We start from the raw sequence: 22,187 nt of genomic DNA on the forward strand, positions 1-22,187 counted from the left end.
AGAACTCATGCCTAACATAGGAGACGGATGATCACGGTGCCGTCCCTCTGCTCTCGTGGATTCCGGTTTGGGACATACAGGACACCGTTGAAGCTGATGCCCCTCCCGGTTGTAATAGGGACAGAGCCTTAACTGTCTCTGACGGCGTCGGTCAGCCGTGGGGAGACGTGTGGCCCCTATCTCCATGGGTTCAGGCTCTGACGGTCAACGAAGCAGGGAGAGAGGCGATGGAGGTGCCGGCGCTCCCGAAGAAGGTTGCCCAGACAGATGGCCATCGCGAGGAGTGTGTCCAAGGTTAGATTAGCATCTCGGTACGTCAACTCCGTCTGGAGCTCCCCCCCCCACCCCCCCTGCTCCTCTGCCCTCCAGTGGATGGTCAAAGACCCCCCCTGAACAGAGCCATGAACCCCTCATAGGAACACAGCTCCTCCTCTCCTCTTTCCCAGACAGCAGTAGCCCACTCCAACACCCGTCCGGTCACCAGAGGAAATAACCGTGGCAACCTCAGACCTCTTCATGGTGGGGGCTCCCATCTGATGATGAGTGAAATAGAGGGAGCACTGTAGTAGGAAGTCACAGCATTTGGAGGGAGACCCATCATATTTGTCTGAGAGGGACAAACGGGCATCGCTGACTTGGGCAGACTGTTGGATGGGCTGGGGTGCTGGCTGGACCTGTGGTAGAGAGATGTCTGACAGGGAAACAACCAATGCTGCCTGGTAACTGATAACAAGTGCTATATAAAGGGTAAGTAATCAGGGAGTAATGAAGTCCAGGTGTGACTGATGAGACGCAGGAGTGCGTATAGATGGGTTGCCAGGACTGGTGGTGAGTAGACTGGCGACGTTGAGCGCCGGCGAGGGGGAGCAGGTGTGAAGGTTGGTTATTTGATGGATAAGACAACGTAATGAAACACTCCCTTTGACTGAAAAGGTGAAAGGTTTTATTACAGCAAATCCATCCAAATCTCAACAGTTTTAAATAGCAAGTTAAAAATACAAAACACAGCTCACTTAACATAGTTGTTTTTTATTAAATATGTAAAAAGCAGGTCAAGTTATTCACAAATAAAATGCAAACATGCAACACATTTTGGGGAATGCATAATGAGTGGGACGTCAGAAGAAAAACATGATCTATTTATAATTATTGACAGTACATGTTTACATTCCTTTTCATTTACACAACATACGACTAAAGTATTATGGTGCACTGCTGAGTTCAATAAGAATAAATGCAACATTAAGAAAGGGTATACAATATACGTACTTGGAATATAGTATGTCAAATTACTCAGTGAACTGACTCACAACTTTCCCTAAGACCTGTGGTTCAAAAGTCATACGAAAACATCTGAAATATACCCGACTTCCATTGAATTACAATGGTGGCTAGTTGCTCTTGAAGTTTAAAAAAAATGTTTACTGTGATCATACTAGTCTACACGAACCCTTTCCCTTATGATGAAGCCATACTGATGAATCAACCTTGTTTCTGTCACTGTAGCACCAAATAAGGCATTTTTGAGTACGCATCGATTATCAAAATTCTTTGAATTGCTGAAGACAGTCACATGCTACTCATAATTTGTCTAACTAACTTACTACTACTTTTCATTAATAATTCTCATGGACTAAACTGCCTCCCATCGCATAAAGGCAACATCAAGTCTCCTTAGTTTTTAATAAATATTGTTTTTGCAATTCAATTTGTAATTGTGTGAATTGTGAGAATTTATGGACAGATTGTCCACTCCAGAGTCAAATGACAGTGCAACATATGGAGGAAGGTTAAATAGGAGATACTACCGGCCCTTCAGGGTTTTGCTTATTGCGTTCTCATGATTAATATGTACAAGTCTTAAAATAAACAATAACTTTGAAACAACGTACATAATGGATGGATCATGGGACCGACCGAGACTGGCAACATACTTAACACGTGCTGTCAAATAAAAACACTGTCTACTCCATATTACAATTTCATCAAATAGAGAATTTTGAATTACATACTTTCTTCACCCTTTTTCAATGGCCTTGGAAACTTCTGTGATGGTCTGAGCTTTTCTGCATGTGGCGGTATGTAATAACAGCAACCTGGCCACAGCATTTCACCGACAGTCAACAAAACACACAGAATGCAGAACGTCTGAGGGATATCTAAAAAATAAAAAACGAGGGTCGTGCTTCTTTTCACGAGGTTGCTTCATGTGCTCAGTCTTCAAGAGAACGAAAAAGAAACAAACCATTAGGGAAAAAAATGTAATAAAAAGAAACAAAAAAATGATACCTGTAACAAAGTTCTCAAAAAGTAAAAGGGCATGGTGGTGGAGACACTGAGGGATGGCAGTCAGTACTCATCCTGCTGATCATCAGGAACCTCTTCTTCATGGACCCCTGGGTCCACGTCCTCCCCCTCTCCTGCACCTTCCTAAGGGGACACAAGCGGTCATAGCAAAATGTTAGGGCAACAACCGCCATAGATCTTTTCAAGTAATTAACAGCATTAGGTAACCTAAATCAATTGCTCAATTTATCAAACAAAGGCCTGTGATTACAAAGAAAATATCTCCCTAGAAAAGAACTAGTATCAAAACATTTACTGCCCAATCCAGTACGAACATTCTAGAATCTAAAACAAATGTTGCACAACAACATCCCACACCCAATCCCCTTCGGGAATCTCCTATGAATAATCACTGAAGAGTCAATAACAGCCCGATTGACCTGTTCGTCTGCAGAGTACAGGATCTCCATTAGCCTCTCCACGAACTGTGCACTCTCCTGACCTTGCTCCTGTGCCAGCACTTCCACCTCCCGCAGCTTTCCAAAGTAAAAATCCCTCTCCTTCTCCACCCCCTCCAGTGCAAGTTTTAATGTGTTCACCTGCACACAAAACGAGACAGACAAATTGATATTCCTTTCATATCTTGCTATTTGACTTTAAACAACAACATTTGTCTGTGTGTAAACTATTCTTGCAGTATTAATGATTTTTCTATTGTCAATCAAATCCAAATGGTCACGTGCGCCATCATAAAACTATTGCTGTTATACACTGCTGCTCCTCTGATCCCCAATTTATTGTTTCTCGGACCCTTTTCATGTTTCTGTTAATCTAATCCTTGTCAAATCAGAATTATGGAGGATTATTATTATCATTCAAGGCAGTTTGGAATTACTTAGCATTTTGGTTCTGCCAAAAAATAATACACATCTTTCTTACAAATCTTACTAGTGAGTCCAACTTAGATATATTAAGTTGTAATGACATGGTTGTAGTAACTTATATATATGAAGTTGTTATGATGCAGTAGTAGTGGCTTTTTACCTGGTCATTGAGCAATGTGACCTGTGCTTCCAGTTCCCGCTCTCCTTTGGCCGGAGTTGTCGTTGCAACTGGGATTCTTTTGGCTGAAGAGGGTCTGGAGGACGGATGGGGGCTGCAAGGGTTTTGTTTCGGCGTTGTTGCGCTCGCCCTGGTGGCTCCTGAACACAAATATAGGTTAGTCAGTCAGTTTCCTAATCTGCTGTACAGAGGGGTATACTACAATCAACACAGAGTTCTTCCAAAATAATATAAGATGGGCGCTGCACTACCTTGTGAACTTGCTGCGCCACTATGTAAAATGTTTTTTACTTTATTTGTTATCATTTAAGGCTCGAGATTGCAGGAAATGGCAGTTAGGTGTTCAAAAATGCAAAAATCTCTGAGTCCAAGGGCGGACAGAGCCCCCTTTACAGGCATCCACCCCACCTTACTCATCTGTACCACCTATTTCAAAACTCCTGGCCAGCTAACTTACCAGAATGAACTACACATTTTCTGGTTTATTAAGAAAGCTACACTTTGTTTTTTGTTGTCAAGTCAATTTGACCATAGCCATTTCAAGCTTATCTTTCTAAAAAATAAACTGTTATTTCAGAGTATTTAGGCAAGTAAACTGGCTAACTCATTGATCGTGCTTTGTATTATACCCTTCAGACGGCTGGTCTTCTTACCTGCAGTGGGGGAGCTGGCTGCGTGGTGTTGAGACTTCTTTGGCAGGTTGAAGATCTGCTCACCGGGGTCAGGTGGGGGGATGGCATCCTGACCCTGTCTGGCCTGAAGTGGGTCGTAATCTTTACCGTCGTAGTTGGCGTCAAAGAACCTCTTGAACCACTGGATGAAGTCAAGGTTGTCCTGAAATCTAGCTTTCACCAGCTTTTCCACAGGAATAATCTGCATAGAGAAGTGGAAAGAAATGATCAAGAAAAAAAAATTGGGGTACCTGTTTTATAATCTGCACTTTACGTGATATGACACGTTCATTTAAAAATATTTTTTTAGGAGCAAAGTGAGCGCGTGTTAATGTGTTTGTTCAATCAAATATAGCCTGGGCTAGCCATAGTAACTAAAGAAAAGCCCTATCTAATGGTAAACTGTTATAAGTAGCTACAGTAGGTCCTGTCAGGACACTACTCACTCAGCCTCATTCTCTCACCTTGTCCACATTCATTCTCTTGAAGGAGGCCTGCAGTAGCTTGAAGTTGTGAATGTACTCATGCTCAAATTTAGCTTGGAACTTAACCTTCTTAAGACTGACGCAGCCAGGGAAGAGCAAATCCATGAACTGGCAGTAGGCCGCTCCTACAAGTGAATGAAAACAAAACCACGTCAGAAGATGTGACACAAAACTACAAATTGTTTCTCTTCTGATACAGGTTTGAAACTAATGATAATGAACAAATTATATTTTTCAGCCAACCTAGCACAACACTACCTACGGCAGACCAGACACAACAGGCTTGACAGCGCTGGAAGTGACAAGCAGCTTTAACCTCAAAATAGTACCATTACTATTGCACACCTTGCTACAGGACTGTGTGTGGTTCAGCAGAGATTGGATTACTTGGGGCAGCCATGGCATGGTAGCCACAGCAAGTGCGCAAACTAGTTGTATTAATAGCACTGTCCATCTTATCTGTCAGAGCAAGGATAGGTTAGGAGCAGGGTTAGGTTTACACCAGGTTTCTTTGACTATACAAATTACTATACCCATTACTAGGTCATTGGCAGAAGCTTGGTGTGGAACAGAGGAAAAGCATGGACATATCTTTCCCTTCCAATACCGCATCACTCTCCCTTTCTATGCTAGGCCTATATCCTGAGCCCATAATGAGGTCCTTGGGTCTGGAAGGAAGAACAGTTTACAGCAAGGTTAACAGGGTAATTATTCTTACCTGAGGAGAGCTGCTCCACTTTAGTGTAGTTCAGACCGAGAAGATCGTTAACCCAGGCAGTGATGTCATGCCTGCTCATAGTCTCCTGGGTTATTGAGGTAGAATATACATTGACCGCCATTCCCCAACTGCAAAAGATAGAAAAGGCATGAAGCAGTTAGTTACAATTCATTTTCTCCAAAACATTACCATCTCAAAATGAGGATTTTTTTTGTAATCTCTTTTACAGAATGGTTAGCCAATATGTTCTCTACACACAATTGTTGACCAACGGATAAAAGCCACCATATAATTTTCAACTACTAACATTACATGTAAATGTAAAGAAGAACAACAATACAAACCATCAAGGGGAAACTCGACAGCAAGCCAGTAAACCTAGGCCTATAACCAGAGCTACTAGTAACGAAATAAAGACACACTGGTCTCAAATCAAATTATGTGAGATCAGTGTGTATGCTGATTTTCATTCCAACCAATTTCCACTGTCAAATTGCTTAACATCTATTACAATTTATCTCCATGCATATCCCATGTTAGGTCCAGTAATGTAATAACATGTTAGTAATGCGGTTATAATATCGGTATGCCCAATTTAACTGAAATGTATACAGACTCTTGTAAACACACTCAGAAAGAGTTTGAGTGTGGGTGTAGCACAAACTCTATATGGGATGAGGTGCAGATTGGATGAGATTTTTTTTTAAACTGTCATTTTCATAATGAAGAGTTGAGATGTTATCTTCAGAAACATCAGAGCAAAGTGACATGAAAGTGATGACTTGCAAACAAATGTTTGAAACTGTTGACCACCCTTCACAGTAAATGCAAAAATGGTCTTTAAGTGTAGCCTACATTATGCAAACGCCTTGTAAAGTACAGCAAATAAATTACGTGTTTCACAGCTTTGGTATTTGGAATATTTTCATTCTAATGATGAGGCAGGCTGGAGCATATAATGTCAAAATGTAAGACCTGAATTGCTGTTGCAACATATCATATTCGCAAATGGGTACCCGAAGAAAATAACGGGCCTGGTGCTTAGGACATATGAGCCAAATGTCTAACGTTACCACTATCTATCGCTCCACCATTCCAAATGCAAACATTCAGCTAATGAGTTTAAATCGTTTGTCACTGATACGGAGGGCTGGCTATAATGCGACGGACAAAGCATTTCCATTTAATAAAAATATGGTAACAGCTAACGTTAGTCTACAATTACATCAAGCGCATAGTCAACATCCTAACAGCTAAACCCTAAACATGAATGGCAAAAGCTGACAAGAACTGGAGTTCCGTTTTCCAACTATCCTCTTCCATTGATTGCGCACTGAGACAGAAAATCGGACAGCCGTTCTCGTGTCAACAAAGCGGATGTACTGCTAGCTTTGTTAGCTCATTGGCTCTACTTGACCCAAACAAACGAGTTTATATATTTTTTTATAAAGGTGCCCCTTTTCCCAGAACACACGATTGGGTAGCGTGGGGCCAACAAGAATATTCTAGCAGCTAGTGCTATCATAACAGTCAAGACAGTGACTGTATTTGACAATGAAGCAAGCAAACTTGCTAGTTTTTCCCCACAGCGGTCCCTTTTCCAACTGGCCAGACAATGTGTGTTATTTTATGTTTAAATGTCACCGATTTCGCTTTGGCATTATTGTGAACTTGCATGGGCCTCCTCAAGACAATTTACGCCATGGCCAAGAAGGAAATACATCCAACGTTATGCACGAGCTGATACATTGTAACAGAATTGAAAAAGGAGCGAGCGGATGGCGTGGAAATATCCAATGCTCCTGAAACAAATGTTCAGAGTTTTGCAGCAACCTTATTATTGCTCAAAGCCTTGCTGTGAAGCCACGCCGAATGCGGCATTTGCACTGATTTACCTGTAGGCGCGCTCTCCTCGCACTGTATTTTTTCTGTAAGGAATGCAGTTGGATCCGTCCGTTGGGATGATGTCGTTGTTATTCTCTCCATTTGGGGACAGTGCTTGGGTGGGCCCAGGCATTGGGTCTCTAAAATATTGAACAGATTACCTGTTCTCTCTCTATGAAAGGACGATGCGATATAAAGTGCCGCACCTCGGGCTCGTTCTCCTGTCTGCTTATTCTTCACAAATCTGACTCTGGTGACGTAGGTGCACCCTAACCAACCACGTGACTGGTGATGGGGGCGCGCTTCTTGGACAGTGGACGGAGAATTCCACGAATAGAAAACGAAGGGACATAGCATACATACATATATACACACATACATATATATATATATAAACCTTTATTTAACTAGGCAAGTCAGTTAAGAACAAATTCTTATTTACAATGACGGCCTACCAAAAGGCTTCATGCGGGAGGGGGGCTGGGATTAAAAATATACATAAATTAAATAAAAATATAGGACAAAACACGACATAGAGAGAGGCCTAAGACGACAACATAGCATGGTAGCAACAACAACATGGTAGCAACACAATATGGCTGCAGAACAAAACATGGTAAAACATGATTGGGCACAGACAGCGGCACAAAGGGCAAGGAAGAGACAACAATACATCACGCAAAGCAACCACAACTGTCAGTAAGAGTGTCATTGAATAAGTCTTTGAATTTGAGTGTTTGTTGCAGCTCGTTCCAGTCGCTAGCTGCAGTGAACTGAAAAGAGGAGCAACCCAGGGATGTGTGTGCTTTGGGGACTTCTAACAGAATGTGACTGGCAGAATGGGTGTTGTATGTGGAGGATGAGGGCTGCAGTAGATATGTCAGATAGGGGAGGGGGTGAGGCCTAAGAGGGTTTTATAAATGAGCATCAACCAGTGGGTCTTGCGAAGTGTATACAGAGATTACCAGTTTACAGAGGAGTAGAGTGCAGTGATAAGGAGCAATGGTGGCAAATCTGATGGCCGAATGGTAAAGAACACCTAGCCGCTCAAGAGCACTCTTACCTGTAGATCTATAAATTACGTCTGTCGGTCTATAAATTACGTCTCCGTAATCTAGCAGGTAGGATGGTCATCTGAATCAGGGTTAGTTTGGCATCTGGGGTGAAAGAGGAGCGATTACGATAGAGGAAACCAATTCTAGATTTAATTTAAGGGGTGGTAGGTAGCCTAGTGGATAGAGCGTTGGGCCAATAACCAAAAGGTTGCTGGGTCGAATCCCCGAGCTGACCCCGAGATAATCTGTTGTTCTGCCCCTGAACAAGGCAGTTAATCCACGGTTCCCCGGTAGGCCGTCATTGTAAATAATAATTTGTTCTTAAATGACTTGCCTAGTTTAATAAAGCTTACATTTAAAACATCTTTAAAAAATCTTTAGCCTTCAACTTTGATATGTGCTGAGAGAAGAACAGTGTACCGTCTAGCCAAACACTCAAACTTTAGACCTCAAGCTCTAAAACCATCAGAGGTAGTAATCACTCGTGGGGAGAGGGGCATTCTTTTTACCAAACCACATGACCTTTGTTTTTGAAGTGTTCAGAACAAGGTTAAGGGCAGAGAAAGCTTTTTGGACATTAAGAACGCTTTGTTGTAGAGTGTTTAACACAAAATCCAGGGAGGGGCCAGTTGAGTATAATACTGTATCATCTGCATATAAATGGATGAGAGAGCTTCCTACTGCCAGAGCTATGTTGTTGATGTAAATTGAGAGGAGCGTGGGGTATATGGCCACTTTCTCACTCATACGCTAAAATGCTTTCTTTATTTTGTGTCTCTGCTTCAATAGCTGGTCTACTTGTAGATATTTAAAATGACAGGACTAAATTATAAGATTATGCATCTATTGTGCTCAGTGGCGACTTGTCATTTACCGGTTTTGAGCCCCACATTAAAAAAATACAAAATCATATTTGTTTTAGGCTTGACTGTTTTGCATGTTATTTTGGCATTAATACGTGTCACATATCATATAGCAAACAATGTAAAAATATATCATTAAGTTAATAAAGCCGCATACAAACATGGTCTATTTTTTGTTTTTCTTGAGTAACGCTTCGATCACAGCATCATCTGAATATGTATGCAACAAAAGTTCAACATTCACCTTCTGCTACCATTTCTGTCAAGCCGTCTACGCATACAGTTTGACGCATACGTTCGATAAATCCAACCTTTGCACCACTAGGCAAGCGCAGCGTTTCATTGGAAATTAATGTGATTCTGGTGTACCAAAATGCAATGACGCTGTTGGTGGCTCCAAAATGCAGGTGTTTCAGCCTAGCTCAGTGCTTTGTGTGGTGGGGCAAGCCATCGTAAAATACGGAGCGTTACAGCTTGATTGGCTCAGTGTTCTGTCACTAATGGGGACACTATGGGTAGAGTTAAAAAATTCAAGCCCCTTGAGTGCTACCATAGAGTTACATTAGAAGTGCCCATCCAAGAAGGCTCAAGGTCATTGGCCACAGATAGAATGACGTCAAATAACGTTATATCTACAGTAGCTTTGATTGGACTGATCATGTCAACATCACACTTAAAATCTTAGCTAGCAGACATCATCATGAATCAAGTCGACAATCTACTGGCAAATCCTTTTTAATCCTTGTCATATGAAGAGAAATTATAGATAAAATGTTAAGTTGCTCCTGGGCCATTGGACATAAACATTACACAAGTAGGAAATCGCAAATTCAACAAAGAGTGGTTTGGAAGGATTTAGTGGCTAACTGCAAGCATTGCAAAGCAATCATTAGCCTGCTATTCAGTGGAGTGGCTGTGTGGTCCCAAATCTAAGATTAAGAGTCTGTTTTCCTAGTTTAAAGGTGACCAAGAACCCGATGGTCCCTCTGACAGAGCTCCAAAGTTCCTCTGTGGAGATGGGAGAACCTTCCAGAAGGACAACCATCTTTGCAGCACTCCACCAATCAGGTCTTTGTGGTAGAGTGGCTAGACAGAAGCCACTCCTCATTAAAAGGCACATGACAGCCCAATTGGAGTTTGCCAAAAGGCACTTAAGGGCCTCTCAGACCATGAGAAACAGGATTCTCTGGTCTGATGAAACCAAGATTTAACTCTTTGGCCACTTCTGGAGGAAACCTGGCACCATCCCTACGGTGAAGCATGGTGGTGGCAGCATCATGCTGTGGGGATTTTTTTCAGCGGCAGGGACTGAGAGACTAGTCAGGATTGAGGCAAAAATGAATGGAGCAAAGTACAGAGAGATCCTTCATAAAAAGCTGCTCCAGAGCACTCAGGACCTCAGACTGGGGTGAAGGTTCACCTTCTAACAGGACAACAACCATAAGCACACAGCCAAGACAACACAGAAGTGGCTTTGGGACAAGTCTCTGAATGTCCTTGAGTGGCCCAGTCAGAACCCGAACTTGAACCCGAGCTAATCTCTCGTGAGACCTGAAAATAGCTGTGCAGCGACACTCACCATCCAACCTGACAGAGCTTGAGAGGATCTGCAGAGAAGAATGGGAGAAACTCCCCAATTACAGGTGTGCCAAGCTTGTAACGTCATACCCAAGATGACTCGAGGCTGTAATCGCTGCCAAAAGTGCTTCAGCAAAGTACTGAGTAAAGTGTCTGAATACTTATGTAAATGTGATATTTCAGTCTTTTATTTCTAATAAATTTGCAAAAATGTCTAAAAACCTGTTTTTGCATTGTCATTATGGGGTATTGTGTGTAGATTGATGAGGTGAAAAAACAATTTAAAGGGGTCTGAATACTTTCTGAATGTACTGTACATAGCGGGCCACACTGGTCCCACTGACACGCCACATGGCAGGCTGGGAGCAGTAAAGGGTCAGCTGTAGGGCAGCACCTGGTTAGGCAGGGTGCGTAAAGACCTGCCTTGCTCAAGGACACAATAGTTGTAGGTTGCACCTGATAAAGTGATGCCAGTAACCTCTGGTTGCCAGTTGACTGATTCCTGTGAAACCCGACAGATTCTCCCAGGGTTAGACATTCCAACCATTCCAATGATTATTGTCATGCAGAGTTAGGGTTGCAAAACTACCAGCAATTTACTAAAATTACCGGAATCTATGGGAATTTAGGTAATTAACAGATAATATATGGCAATCTGTCTTGCATTAGGAGGAACCCAGGGCCAACCGCACCAGCATATGGTCTCACAAGGGGTCTGAGGATCTCATCTCGGTACCTAATGGCAGTCAGGCTACCTCTGGCGAGCACATGGAGGGCTGTGCGGCCCCCCAAAGAAGTGCCACCCCACACCATGAGTGACCCACCGCCAAACCAGTCATGCTGGAGGATGTTGCAGGCAGCAGAACATTCTCCACTGCGTCTCCAGACTCTGTCACGTCTGTCACATGTGCTCAGTGTGAACCTGCTTTCATCTGTGAAGAGCACAGGGTGCCAGTGGCGAATTTGCCAATCTTGGTGTTCTCTGGCAAATGTCAAACGTCCTGCACGGTGTTGGGCTGTAAGCACAACCCCCACCTGTGGACGTTGGGCCCTCACGCCACCCTCATGGAGTCTGTTTCTGATCGTTTGAGCAGACACATGCACATTTGTGGCCTGCTGGAGGTCATTTTGCAGGGCTCTGGCATGCTCCTCCTGCTCCTCCTTGCACAAAGGCGGAGGTAGCGGTCCTGCTGATGGGTTGTTGCCCTCCTACAAACTCCTCCACGTCTCCTGATGTACTGGCCTGTCTCCTGGTAGCACCTCCATGTTCTAGACACTACGCTGACAGACACAGCAAACCTTCTTGCCACAGCTCGCATTGATGTCCCATCCTGGATGAGCTGCACTACCTGAGCCACTTGTGTGGGTTGCAGACTCCGCCTCATGCTATCACTAGAGTGAAAGCACCGCCAGCATTCAAAAGTGACCAAAACATCAGCCAGGAAGCATATTAACTGAGAAGTGGTTTGTGGTCACCACCTGCAGAACCACTCCTTTATTGGGGGTGTCTTGCTAATTGCCTATAATTTCCACCTGTTGTCTATTCCATTTACACAACAGCATGTGAAATGTATTGTCAATCAGTGTTGCTTCCTAAGTGGGCAGTTTGATTTCAGAGAAGTGTGATTGACTTGGAGTTACATTGTGTTGTTTAAGTGTTCCCTTTATTTTTTTTGAGCAGTGTATATACAAAGGTATGTAAACACCCCTTCAAATGAGTGAATTCAGCTATTTCAGCCACACCCGTTGCTGACAGGTATATAAAATCGAGGACACCGCCATGCAGTCTCCATAGACAAACATTGGTAGTAGAATTGCCTTACTGAAGAGCTCAGTGACTTTCAACGTGACACCGTCATGGGATGCCACCTTTCCAACAAGTCAGTAAATCAAATGTCTGTCTTGCTAGAGCTAACCAGGTCAACTATAAGTGTTGTTATTGTGAAATGGAAACATCTAGGAGCAAAAAAGGCTCAGCTGCAAAGTGGTAGGCCACACAAGCTTACAGAAGTGCTGAAGCACGTAGTGTGTAAAAAACACCTGTCATCAGTTGCAACACTCACTACAGAGTTCCAAACTGCCTCTGGAAGCAGCGTCAGCACAATAAATGTTTGTCGGAAGCTTCATGAAATGGGTTTCCATGGCCGAGCAGCCACACATAAGCCTAAGATCACCATGTGCAAAGCCAAGCGTTGGCTGGAGTGGTGTAAAGCTCATCACCATTGAACTCTGGAGCAGTGGAAAAGCGTTCTTTCGAGTGATGAATCACGCTTCACCATCTGGGATTCCGACTGACTAATCTGGGTTTGGCGAATGCTACCTGCCTGAATGCATAGCGAAAACTGTCAAGTTTGGTAGAGGAGGAATAATGGTCTGGAGCTGTTATCATGGTTCGGGCTAGGCCCCTTAGTTCCAGTGAAGGGACATCTTAACGCTACAGCATACAATGGCATTCTAGATGATGCTGTGCTTCCAACTTTGTGGCAACAGTTTGGTAAAGGCCTTTTCCTATTTCAGCATGCCCCCATGCACAAAGCGAGGTCCATACAGAATGGTTTGTCGAGATCGGTGTGGAAGAACTTGACTGGCCTGCACAGAGCCCTGACCTCAACCCTATCGAACACCTTTGGGATGAAATGGAACGCCGACTGCGAGCCAGGCATAAGCGCCAAACATCTGTGCCCGACCTCACTAATGCTCGTGGCTGAATGGAAGCAAGGCCCCGCAGCAATGTTCCAACATCTAGTGGAAAGCCTTCCCAGAAGAGTGAAGGCTGTTATAACAGAAAAGAGGGGACCAAGTCCATATTAATGCCCATGATTTTGGAATGAGATGTTCGATGAGCTGGTGTCCACATACCTTTGGACATGTAGTCTACTTTAGTTTACTCATACACTTCTAAAGTTTCCAGTAATATACCCTCCCTTTTGCAACCCTATGCATAATTGACATACCTCAGTGTGTGAATAAAGAATGGATCTTTTGATCATCTCTGAACAACGAATTGAAACTTGTTTTGTTTTTATATATACAATTGGAATTAAATAGAAGCCAGCCTAAATTGTAATCTTCTGACAGTGCACACACTGCTTATTTTTGGTAAACTAGAACACGGTGGACTATTCAGTCAGTGCACACATGATTAATAAAATAATGTCCAAAGAGATTGCATGGAATTATTATGATTTGCCACATAGGTGTTCCATAATGACTGCAGAAATCATGCCATAAGGCAAAAATGCCAAGTTGACCTGAGAATTTCAGATCTCAACGTGCATTTTTTAGCAGCTGCTGTGCGGCATCAGCTGTCTCGGCCAACTTGCTGGCTGCAGCTGAATTGCAACACTGATTAGCACCGTGCCATTGTGGTGTCATTGTTAAATGTGTTGAACCCGAACAACAGTACAATTAGGATATATCTCTGGTGGCTGAGACTTGCAATGAACATAATAGTTTGTCATTTTTTACAAGCTTTTGCTTGTTTTTCGATATCCAAGTTTGATATTATTGCAACTTTAGCAAGAGAGTTTTGGCTACAAACGTGCAGTCCCCTGTCCCGCGCACTGTGGTTTAAATGTGCATAAGTGTCAATTGTGAAAACGACACACAGACCAAAGTGAAAGTGGAGTCGTAACTGAAACTTACTTGCTAGTTGGCCAGCTGTCAAACCAAACAGTTAGCATGCTAGCTAGTTAATCAAGGCATAACTAGTCAACATCGGCTTCGGTAGCTAGCACCATAGGCGGAAGAGGAAGCGAGACATCCAACTGCCTAATTCTTTCTGGTTCATATACTGTCAATTAACTATCAGACCAGACCTTAGCTGCTTTAATGCATTGGTGCCCCGTTAAGATGACCGGAACTGACCCATTTTTTTCTACGGTAAACGGCCAGAGTGGGACATCTTCATTTATCCACCATCTTTGCTAGTGTACTGTACACTGGACTAGCTAACCAGTTAGCAATAATTACAAACTCACTTTTACAGAAACTAGTGGCCAAGATATTTACCACATTACATCGAGTATAATTCAAAAACATAACACTGAAGTGTACGGCCCATACATGTCCTGAAACATATCCCACACGTTTATTATTATGAATATATATTTTTTATCACACATTGCAACCGTAGATCTTTGACTCACCAGTGAACTCAGGTCCCAGGTTACTCCGTCTTAAAAAAAACTGGTGTATTTCACCACCTCTTTCCATTCAATGAAGGGATACGATTAATCCGACCCGGGTTCCCGTGTTGGAGTGTTTTGCAACGGGTGAAAGTTGATCGGAAGTCGTGGAAAAATTAGGTAAAATCATGATGTCAGTTATCTTCAGGCCATAAAGTTGGAGCTCTAAAAAAAAATATGCTAGATTTTCCGACTTGGAATTTCAAGTTGGATGACCGTTTTCAAAACTATTTTTCCCAGTCAAGAGTTTTTTCTCGAGTTCCCAGTTGTCTGAACGTACTGAAGTCGGAAGTCGGAGATTTCCGAGTTCCCAGTTCTTTTGAACAAAAACGGACTGGGTGAAGTCGTCTCAAAGCAAAGCAATTTAATTAAGCACTGGGAGTAATGAGTGGGATTCACATGCAAAAGTAATTGATTTTGATACAAACACTTTATCTGCCTTCCCAATGAAAACCAGTTTGAAAATTCAAACATAGCAAAGGCCTATATTTTATGGAAAAGAGATGCTGTATGTTTCTGGACAATGCACCAAGCTGCCTTGTAGACAACATGACCCAGCAGCACAGCCTCACAGATTACTGTTCGATTTGAGAATGGTGCTACTCACTCACCGATTTTGCCCGGTCACGTCATGGGCCATAGATCGGTGTCACGCGGCTCAGCATAATCGAATCTACCGATTGTAGAAGCTGATGACGTGGACAACCGACACATATTTTCTTCGACAAGCGTTGCTGAAGTTGATGGGTTTGATCTGGAGTGATTTCGACCTGTCATAACTTGATGCGTTGCTCATTGAGGACAGCTGTATGTGGGCATCGAAGTAACCTAAGCGCTCAAAGTGCCTCTCCCTCTCTCCTTGTTTTGTACATGATAAATAATGCATGCGCGCATTTATTTTATTATCATACAATAACACAATTTTTAAAGATAATGCCATATGTTATTTAATTTCTTAATGCTTCATGTTTTATATTTTATATTTATTTTAAATTACGCAACTATGCATCTTGTACTTCAAATGAAGGGTTTAACCTTCAAGATTCCTATTCCAAGTTGGATATGATAAGTACAGTATAAATAGTTTCCACATTTGCTAAATTAAGCTCTAAATCCAAACAAATTCCATGTGTTTGTTTAAACGTATCTTGTGAGGCTAGGAATACCATATAGACTTTTCTAATTGTAACAGTTTAACTTTAATCCTTGCTCCTACCCGGGCTTGAACCAGGGACCCTCTGCACACATAGACAACTGACACCCACGAAGCATCGTTCCCCATCGCTCCATAAAAGCAGCGGCACTTGCATAGCAAGGGGAACCACTACTTCTAGGTCTCAGAGCGAGGACGTCACCGATTGAAACGCTATTAGCGCACACCACCGCTAACTAGCTAGCCATTTCACATCGGTTACCCTATCATAAAAACAATATTTCCCTTGGCATTTCTCTTAGCACACAGAAATTATATAAATTGTCACAGAAAATCTATCAGATATTGGTCAATCATAGTTTGCCATTTGCAAAAGTGTATACTCTGGGTCAGGGGTGCAACTTTGGTTTTAGAAGGGGGGGAACAACTGCTCTTGGTGCCTGTTTCCCAGACACAGATTAAACTCAATGGATAATCTCCATTAAGAATGCATTTAGGCTTAATATGTGTCCAGGAAACGGGCCATTAAGGTTCTCAGGTATATATCATCACAGCGTGTGTAACAATGTCTGTGCAGGCACTCAAAAAAAACTATAAAAGTGAATGACAAGAGGAATAATTTGTCTTGGACCCAAAGGCTGGTTGAACCACTGCTTGTAGGAAAGAAACACAGCTAATTGTTGTGTTGCAGACATTATTTGGTTCTGGGTGCTGAGATACTTCTTCCTCTGCAGGGGGCAGTCAATCAAGTCCTACGTAGAGAGGAGGAAGACAGATGATGGAGTGGCATGTCAAGCAAGAGCAGGGGAGCAGACACAGAGGACAGAGCTGGCAAATCAATGAGACGATGGTATCCGTTTCAAAAATCAGGAGCAAGAATGCATGAAAAACATTAGCATTAGCAAGATGACCTTGGCTGAAGTGATTAGTCAAAGGCCTTTTCTTTGGCCCAAGGGATTATTTGACAGACTTTCAGATGTTCAATACCAGCTGATGCCTGCATTTTTTTCTAGACTGTTTTTAATTCTTAGTCTTCAAGTTGACATAATTCCCTATTTGACAGGGATCCTATCTTACTGACAATAGCTTACTGTTTCCGAGCCAGTCACGGGTGCACCTCAGCCACGCTCAAGGTACTAAACGATATCATAACCGCCATCGATAAAAGGCAGTACTGTGCAGCCGTCTTCATCGACCTGGCCAATGCTTTCAACTCTGTCAATCACCATATTCTTATCGGCAGACTCAGTAGCCTCAGTTTTTCTAATGACTGCCTTGCCTGGTTCACCAACTACTTTGCAGACAGAGTTCAGTGTGTGAAATCGGAGGGCATGTTGTCCAGTCCTCTGGCAGTCTCTATGGGGGTGCCACAGGGTTCAATTCTCGGGCCGACTCTTTTCTCTGTATATATCTATGATGTTGTTCTTGCTGCGGGCGATTCCCTGATCCACCTCTACGCAGACGACACCATTCTGTATACTTCTGGCCCTTCCTTGGACTCTGTGCTATCTAACCTCCAAACGAGCTTCAATGCCATACAACACTCCTTCCGTGGCCTCCAACTGCTCTTAAACGCTAGTAAAACTAAATGCATGCTTTTCAACCGTTCGCTGCCTGCACCCGCACGCCCGACTAGCATCACCACCCTGGATGGTTCCGACCTAGAATATGTGGTCATCTATAAGTACCTAGGTGTCTGGCTAGACTGTAAACTCTCCTTCCAGACTCATATCAAACATCTCCAATCTAAAATCAAATCTAGAGTCGACTTTCTATTTTGCAGCAAAGCCTCCTTCACTCACGCTGCCAAACTTACCCTAGTAAAACTGACTATCCTACAGATCCTCGACTTCGGCGATGTCATCTACAAAATAGCTTCCAATACTCTACTCAGCAAACTGGATGCAGTCTATCACAGTGCCATACATTTTGTTACTAAAGCACCTTTTACCACCCACCACTGCGACCTGTATGCTCTAGTTGGCTGGCCCGCGCTGCATATTCGTCGCCAGACCGACTGGCTCCAGGTCATCTACAAGTCCATGCTAGGTATAGCTCCGCCTTATCTCAGTTCACTGGTCACGATGGCAACACCCACCCGTAGCACGTGCTCCAGCAGGTGTATCTCACTGATCATCCCTAAAGCCATCACCTAATTTGGCCACCTTTCCTTCCAGTTCTCTGCTGCCTGTGACTGGAACCAATTGCAAAAATTGCTGAAGTTGGAGACTTTTATCTCCCTCACCAACTTTAAACATCTGCTATCTGAGCAGCTAACCGATCGCTGTAGCTGTACATAGTCCATCGGTAAATAGTCCACCCAATTTACCTACCTCATCCCCATACTGTTTTTATGTATTTACTTTTCTGCTCTTTTGCACACCAGTATCTCTACCTGCACATGACCATCTGACATTTTTCACTCCAGTGTTAATCTGCTAAATTGTAATTATTCGCCTACCTCCTCATGCCTTTTGCACACAATGTATATAGACTTTTTTTTCTCCTACTGTGTTATTGACTTGTTTATTGTTTACTCCATGTGTAACTCTGTGTTGTTGTCTGTTCACACTGCTATGCTTTATCTTGGCCAGGTCGCAGTTGTAAATGAGAACTTGTTCTCAACCAGCCTACCTGGTTAAATAAAGGTGAAATAAAAATAAAAGCCAAGAGATAGATCTACTGTATGTGGGCAGTTATACAAAAGTATGAGTGCAATGATCTCATCTAGCAATGGTTGTCTGCTTTTTTTGTTCTAGCTGGGATGGTATGTGATGAATTAGAGGCAGTGAGCTGTCAGCAGTGAACTAGTGTCAGATAATAAATGTGGAGCAGTAAACCACGCCTATGGGAATTCATAGTGCTAGCCCAGAATCCAAACTGATGTGCTCCATTTCACCATTGTTTCAGTTGATTCCAGGCCATGCAGTGCCAGGTGCCTTTCATAAGTGATGGAAAAAAGAAGCAAGAAAGAGCTCATAGAGACAACATTCTCATGTTGTGTCAATTCTTTATTATGCATCATCACCAACATGCAAAATCACTGATATGAACTAGCTCGAAAATCATACTACATATATTTCACACATTTATGATTTCAAATTGGCTTTGCACCTGGGTAACATTTTACACACACAGATCTCAGGTATCAAGAGTGTGACTGTGAGCATCTTTGAGTGTATGTTTGAGAGAGATTTGTGTGTGAGTGAGCAGAAAAATGCAAATAATTTGGTCAGAACATTTCAATGAAAAAGCAACTTCAAAATCTATGGTAAGACAGTAGATATGGATTCTGAAACATGGGAAACAAACAATGTTCTCCGTTCTTGCAAGTGTAAACCTTTGAAACTGAAGTGCTATGAACAATGTTTCCATTCTTTTCTTCTTTAAGGTATTGTACTTCCTACTCCAATTTCATGTCTGTCATCACATCTTTAAATCTCAAGCAGGTATTAATAAAATAAACTCAACTATAACTCTTCATCAACATATAGCTATTAGTTAACGAAATCCCCCAGTAGACAATATCACTTTCCAGCATCAGATTTATAAAAAGTTCAGCTTGTTCTTCCTATACGGTCTCATTCGCTTAGTATCACCTATAGGCGCAATACACCAGGTGGAATTCAGTTAAATATGAAATGTGGCAAACACAAAATGCAGAAGACATAAATAACATTGTCCTTCTGCCACAACTTTCTTACCTAATATAGCTAGTACTATTTAACTACTATATTTATGGGTGAATTAAACAATGTAATCTTGAAGGTGATGAACATTTGCATTTTAACAGTGGCAGAAACAATGTTAGCTACATGTTGCATTGAACGTTTGTCTGTACCCCATCCAAAGGTGAGCTAGGCTAATCAGCTAAGGCAGTGCACACAATATGAGATATGTCAAAAGAAATACATTCTCTGACAAGCCACTCTTTCAATTGGTTAAAAGCAAAGATAAAAGGTCAAAGAACACATACAAAAGCCAAACAACACCAGTAGTTAAAAATCCTTGGACTGGTAGGCCAACCTGGTCATAGCAGTCAGACATACTATAGCTAACCTCTAGGTTATACAGTTGTGCCTCAGTTTACACATACACCAGGTTAATATTTGGATTCAAAAGCAATCTCACTGAAACACAACGGCCTGGTTTGTCCACCATACACCAACAACATATACTTTCACAATTCTTCAACAGCTCTTACCTAAACATAATATGATTAAAAATCAACAAATACTTCCCAATAAAGTTACTTGATTTTATGGCACCGGTGGTATAATAGACAGCTCTGTTGTTATGTGATCTCTCCATATCGGTTCACAGTATTCACTTAAATATGCTGTTGGGTTAAAAATAGATCTTTACATAATATAACTATGTATTCTATTGTTGGATTTAGCAGTGTCATAACATTGATCCTTCCTTCCTGTCACTTCTTCTTCAGCTTGACTTGGAGATCATGCATGCTCGCGGACCATCATCTCCTCATAAGCCTCTCAGTGCCTTCTCTTCTCATCCATCTTCCAGTGTTTTTCTACTTTTGTTGCTTCGCATATTGTTTACCTGTTCAGAGGATAGGGAGTTAAATACTCTGCCCATCTGAGTTGGCATATAGTGTAGTGAGAAATTGTGAGAAGATGTAGAAGACCACAGAGAAATTAATTAGGCTACTTAACCACAAAACTGGTTCAGCATGGTCATTGCTGCAATGTCACCTGTATAGCACCAGGAACATAGCCAAGACGAAGAGAGAAGATTTCAAAGAATAATATTAGGAATATGTTTTGTAATGCACTATTTCCCCTCATTTTAAATATATTTAACCATAGCTCACCATGCGGGTTTTCTCTTGCTCCTGTCTGTGTTTTAGTAGTTCCTCCATCTTCAGCTCATCCTCCAGCACCTGAACCAGGTCATTCTCATAGCACTCCTCCTCAACTCCACCAGTGTTCCTGCCACCAACACTATGGAGGTAAATCCAACATTACCATACTAAAATCTACTGTATATGATTGTGCAGCCTTTATAGATTACTAGATTCCTAGATCTGCTCCAGTGCTTGACGTGGACTGAAATAGGTGCCAGTACTCATTTTGGGTGCCGGTACCATTTATATTCAGGTGCAGAAACCCCTCAATACTTTTGAGCTAATATTCTATATGAGGTGCAAGAACTCAGTTCCGGTGAGCTTCTGCCCAAGTCAAGTACTGATCCACATACTGCATACTGCGTCAAATCAAACTTTATTTGTCACATGCGCCGAATACAACGAGTGTTGACCTTACCGTGAAATGCTTACTTACAAGCACTTAACCAACAGTGTAGTTCAAAAAGAGTTAAGAAAATATTTATCAAATAAACTCAAGTAAAAAATGTAAAATAATAAAAAGTAACACAATAACATAACAATAAACGAGGCTATATACAGGGGGGTACCGGTACGAGTCAGTGTGCGGGAGTCCAGGTTAGTAGGCAGAGATGAAGTGACTATGCATAGATAATAAGCAGCGAGTAGCAGCAGTGTACAAAAGAAATGGAAAGGGGGGGGGGGGGGGGGGGGGGGGGTCAATGTAATAGTCCGGTGGACATTTGAGAAATTGTTCAGCAGTCTTATGGCTTCGGGGTAGAAACTGTTAAGGAGCCTTTTCGTCCTAGACTTGGCGATCCGGTACTGCTTGCCGTGAGGTAGCAGTCTATGACTTGGGCGACTGAAGTCTCTGACAATTTTATGGGCTTTCCTCTGACACCGCCTAGTATATTGGTCCTGGATTGCAGGAAGCTTGGCCTCTGAAGCGCCTTATGGTCAGACGCCGAGCATTTGCCATACCAGGCAGTGATGCAACTGGTCAGGATGCTCTCGATGGTGCAGCTGTAGAACGTTTTGAGGATCTGGGGACCCCTGACAAATCTTTTCAGTCTCCTGAGGGGGAAAAGGTTTTGTCGTGCCCTCAGTCGTGCCCTCACGACTGTCTTGGTGTGTTTGGACCATGATAGTTTGTTGGTGATGTGGACACCAAGGAACTTGAAACTCTCGACCCACTCCACTACAGCCCCGTTGATGTTAATGAGGGCCTGTTCGGCCTGCCTTTTCCTGTAGTCCACAATCAGCTACTTTGTCTTGCTCACGTTGAGCTGTAGTCAATGAACAACATTCTCACATAAGTGTTCCTTTTGTACAGGTGGGAAAGGACAGTGTGGAGTGCGATTGAGATTGCGTCATCTGTGGATCTGTTGGGGCGGTATGC

At 42.6% G+C, this 22,187-nt stretch overlaps 2 protein-coding genes across 19 annotated transcripts in view; both read right to left on the bottom strand.

Annotated features, from left to right (window-relative positions):
- Positions 1-1,009: 1,009 nt before the first annotated feature.
- On the bottom strand, positions 1,010-15,045 carry mapre2 (microtubule-associated protein, RP/EB family, member 2). 3 transcript variants are annotated; one of them, XM_046359731.1, is made up of 7 exons: positions 14,751-15,045; positions 5,223-5,350; positions 4,484-4,629; positions 4,002-4,221; positions 3,331-3,488; positions 2,727-2,885; positions 1,010-2,430 (listed from the first exon to the last, which is right to left on the bottom strand). In XM_046359731.1, exons 2-7 carry the CDS (start codon positions 5,341-5,343, stop codon positions 2,350-2,352), a joined length of 885 nt encoding a protein of 294 aa, XP_046215687.1. In that variant the 5' UTR covers positions 5,344-5,350; positions 14,751-15,045; the 3' UTR covers positions 1,010-2,349. The 3 variants fall into 3 exon arrangements, with proteins under 3 accessions (XP_046215687.1, XP_046215686.1, XP_046215684.1); XM_046359730.1 differs by lacking the exon at positions 14,751-15,045 and adding an exon at positions 14,248-14,388; XM_046359728.1 differs by lacking the exon at positions 14,751-15,045 and adding an exon at positions 7,118-7,369.
- A 3,876-nt stretch (positions 15,046-18,921) lies between these two features.
- Positions 18,922-22,187, bottom strand: part of dtna (dystrobrevin, alpha) — a 40,205-nt gene continuing 36,939 nt past the window's right edge. For 15 of the 16 annotated variants that reach the window (XM_046359734.1, XM_046359745.1, XM_046359744.1 and 12 more), the window contains 2 exons: positions 20,777-20,906; positions 18,922-20,505 (listed from right to left, as the gene is read on the bottom strand). In XM_046359734.1, the coding sequence (XP_046215690.1) occupies positions 20,455-20,505; positions 20,777-20,906 (181 nt within the window). In that variant the 3' untranslated portion in view covers positions 18,922-20,454. Of the gene's footprint in view, positions 20,506-20,618; positions 20,658-20,776; positions 20,907-22,187 lie in introns of all 16 variants that reach the window. The other variant, XM_046359737.1, reaches the window with a different exon arrangement.

This window comes from Oncorhynchus gorbuscha, linkage group LG08 (genome assembly GCF_021184085.1).
Source record: "Oncorhynchus gorbuscha isolate QuinsamMale2020 ecotype Even-year linkage group LG08, OgorEven_v1.0, whole genome shotgun sequence".
Lineage (NCBI taxonomy): Eukaryota > Metazoa > Chordata > Actinopteri > Salmoniformes > Salmonidae > Oncorhynchus > Oncorhynchus gorbuscha.

What these genes read in the sequence shown, in the direction of transcription:
- mapre2 (XM_046359728.1), bottom strand. Translation starts at nt 7,239, where the DNA reads ATGCCTGGGCCCACCCAAGCACTGTCCCCAAATGGAGAGAATAACAAC. An exon ending in AGTGGAGCAGCTCTCCTCAG is followed by an intron (nt 4,630 to 5,222) that starts GTAAGAATAATT and finishes ATTCACTTGTAG; the next exon opens with GAGCGGCCTACTGCCAGTTC. An exon ending in AGAGAATGAATGTGGACAAG is followed by an intron (nt 4,222 to 4,483) that starts GTGAGAGAATGA and finishes TTCTCTATGCAG; the next exon opens with ATTATTCCTGTGGAAAAGCT.